Below are 2,932 nucleotides of genomic sequence, written 5' to 3'. Positions count from 1 at the left end.
TCTCACAGAGAGAGAAGAAAGACAAGAAGCAAGAGAATGGTCTGCTAAGAGAGATGAAATTGCACAAAATATGTGGACTGATTATATGGCTAGAAATATTAGGTAGATTTAGGGCTTAGGATTATTATTTCTATGTTATGTATGTTTTAGTAAATGTTGGTTGGATAATGATATTGAAATTTTAGATTGTTGGATTTTGATATATATGTCTTGAATTTGTTAGATATTGATTATGTTTTAACATTGTTGGATATTGAATTGATTATTATGTTTTAAGCTTGTTGGATATTGAATTATTGACAATGACAATTATTTAATGTAGAATGGGTAAGGGCAACAAAGAAGGGACCTCCAAGCAATTCAGGTGGACAAAACCGATGGAACATGTTTTCCTTGAAATTCTAGCAGTGAAGGCTCGAAAAGGAAATAAGCCTTCTAATACTTTCAAATCAGTTTCTATTAATCGAGTTGCCGACGCCATTTCTTCTAGATTCCAAGTCCAATGCGATACGAAGCACGTGGAAAATCATTTGAGGACAGTAAAAAACCAGTGGCAGATTATATGCAAAATTCGAGGTGAAAGTGGTTTTGGATGGGATGATAACATGAAAATGATCACATGTGATAGAGCGACATACGATGCAACAGTGATGGTAGTATATGTATATATATGTTAAGTATATTTCAATTGTTTTTTACTTGTTATTCTAATTGTGTATAATATCCAACAGGCACACAAGAAGTATGAACCATTTTTGAATAAAAGCATTGATCATTATGATGAAATGGCTGTGGTTGTTGGCAAAGATATGGCAACAGGGAGTTTTTCCAGAACATTTGCTGACATAGATTTGGATGATGGTAATGAAGATTCAATGCCTGTAGACTGCGACAATGAAGAGGCTGAAGAGGTAAGAACAAATGTATCTTCATCTGGCACATCCAAACGTAAAAGAAAAAGTGGTCAAGAAAGTCTCGTTGATGAACAAATTAAATTTGTGGGTGAGCAACTTGGCGAAATTGCTAATGCTTTGAAACAATTTACTGCCGACAAGACAGCACAGCTTTACGAACAAGTGATGTCGATGGAGGAAGAAGGATTTGATGATGACTTCTTGTGTTCTGTGTGTGATTATCTAGGGAGTCATGAATCAGAGGCCAAAATGTTTTTAGTTAAAAGTAAGAAGCATTGAAAAATTTGGCTTCAAAAATTTTCTCAGGGTTGAAGATATTGATACTTTTATGTGGTGTAATATTATGCACTTCGACAATGTTGTTACTATGTGGTGTACTACTAATTATGTATTTGGATAATATTATTTCTAGTACTCATTACTGTTTCGAAGCAATTTATAATTATTCAATATTCTTACTAGTACTCATTGTGGATAATATTTTTCTAATTTATAACGATCAATATTGTAGCTTATTATTGAGTATTATTATAAATAAATCATTGCAATATATGTAAAAACAATTTAAAATATAAAAATTTATTAATATATATTAATATATGTAAAAAAACAACTTTTCCGGAAAATATTTTCAGGAAATCTGTCAAACAGCAGAAAATATTTTACACAGATTCAATCAAACACCAGAAAATATTTTCCTGTAAGTCATTTTACAAAGTAAAACATTTTCCAGAAATCATTTTACGGAAAACATTTTACTGCCAATCAAACAGACCCTTAATATTGAAAGTGATGGCTATTTTGATTTTAGGGCCTAAATTGAATAAAATGTAAAAATTTAGGGTAACAAAAAATTGAAATTATTTAGATGAATTCATGATATTGAATAGTGTATAAATGTTTGATATTTATGGACTGAATGGAATAATTGAATAGATCAAGAATTGAATCAAACCTATGATAATCGAGAAAAAGCCAAATTTGTCGATTAGTCCTTGAAGATTCAACTGGTTGCTGATTTTTAGTTATATATAAATTATATTTGTTAAAATTGAGTAGAATTAAGGTAATTGGCACAAATATTTGTATTGGAATGATTGTGAATTCAGGAAAGTATTGGTTATATGGAAATAGAACAAGATGCAAATGAGATTATTGATTGAATATATGTCTCATATGAGAAATGAAATTTTGTATAGAAATTCATAATGCCTTTTATATGGAAATGATGCCCGAGTGAACTTAATAAAAGGTTAGTATAACACGACATGTTATTAGGGTTATACACATATTTGATTAGGGATTTACATCTTATGATGAGATCTAGCGTTTATTACAAATTCTCGAATTATGTATCATAGGATTAGCTCGAATATGCATTTTCGATATAATGTCAACTTGTGTGAGCAACCCTGAAATACTATCAGCTTGTGTGAGCATTGCATTCCTATCTATTTGAGGCTATTTTACTATAACTTCACTAAGCGATGTTCAATTAATTGAAAATGGAATTTAGATCATGAATTGAGAATGAAATGGTATTGATGATACTTAACATATAGATTGTTATGTGATTATGTTTTAAATGTTGATGGTATTACAATTCAAGAACGTAATTAACGTATTCGATTTGAGGTGATGCTGCATATATAGATATGTATTCAAGTGCCAAGAACAGTTAATTTGGTAGCAAATAGAATAATTTTTTATGCTTTAATGATCGAGGTAAGCTTTAGTTTCTATATGAACTTACTAAGCATTTTATATTCTTACCCCATTTGTCCTTCCTTTTCCTTATAGATTGTCACCTTGTAGAACAAATTAAGTCGGATGGTCTTAGAGTTCACACTATCCTCAATTCGATAGTTATTTGGTGATTTTGAGTCAAGGGTTGTGGCATGTATATAGTTGTTATGGTGTATATATATATTAACATGTGAATGTGCTTTCTTGTGACAAGTTACTTTAATCATGTTGAATTGGTGTTTTAGTATTGCCTATGGTGTTGGACATATATG

General features: G+C 30.5%; 1 protein-coding gene across 1 annotated transcript; it reads left to right on the top strand.

Moving 5' to 3' along the window:
• Nucleotides 1-303: 303 nt before the first annotated feature.
• LOC121217371 (uncharacterized) lies at nucleotides 304-1,216 on the top strand. The gene is made up of 2 exons (XM_041092902.1): nucleotides 304-653; nucleotides 732-1,216. Exons 1-2 carry the CDS (start codon nucleotides 324-326, stop codon nucleotides 1,191-1,193), a joined length of 792 nt encoding a protein of 263 aa, XP_040948836.1. The 5' UTR covers nucleotides 304-323; the 3' UTR covers nucleotides 1,194-1,216.
• Nucleotides 1,217-2,932: the final 1,716 nt, after the last annotated feature.

The sequence above is a fragment of the Gossypium hirsutum genome, chromosome D05 (genome assembly GCF_007990345.1).
Source record: "Gossypium hirsutum isolate 1008001.06 chromosome D05, Gossypium_hirsutum_v2.1, whole genome shotgun sequence".
Taxonomy (NCBI): Eukaryota; Viridiplantae; Streptophyta; class Magnoliopsida; order Malvales; family Malvaceae; genus Gossypium; species Gossypium hirsutum.
This window is presented reverse-complemented; position numbering and strand designations above follow the sequence as displayed.

Excerpts from the sequence above, each read along its gene's own strand:
- LOC121217371 (XM_041092902.1), top strand. The coding sequence starts at position 324 with ATGGGTAAGGGCAACAAAGAAGGGACCTCCAAGCAATTCAGGTGGACA. Across the intron at positions 654-731 it reads CATACGATGCAACAGTGATG|GCACACAAGAAGTATGAACC; the intron begins GTAGTATATGTA and ends AATATCCAACAG.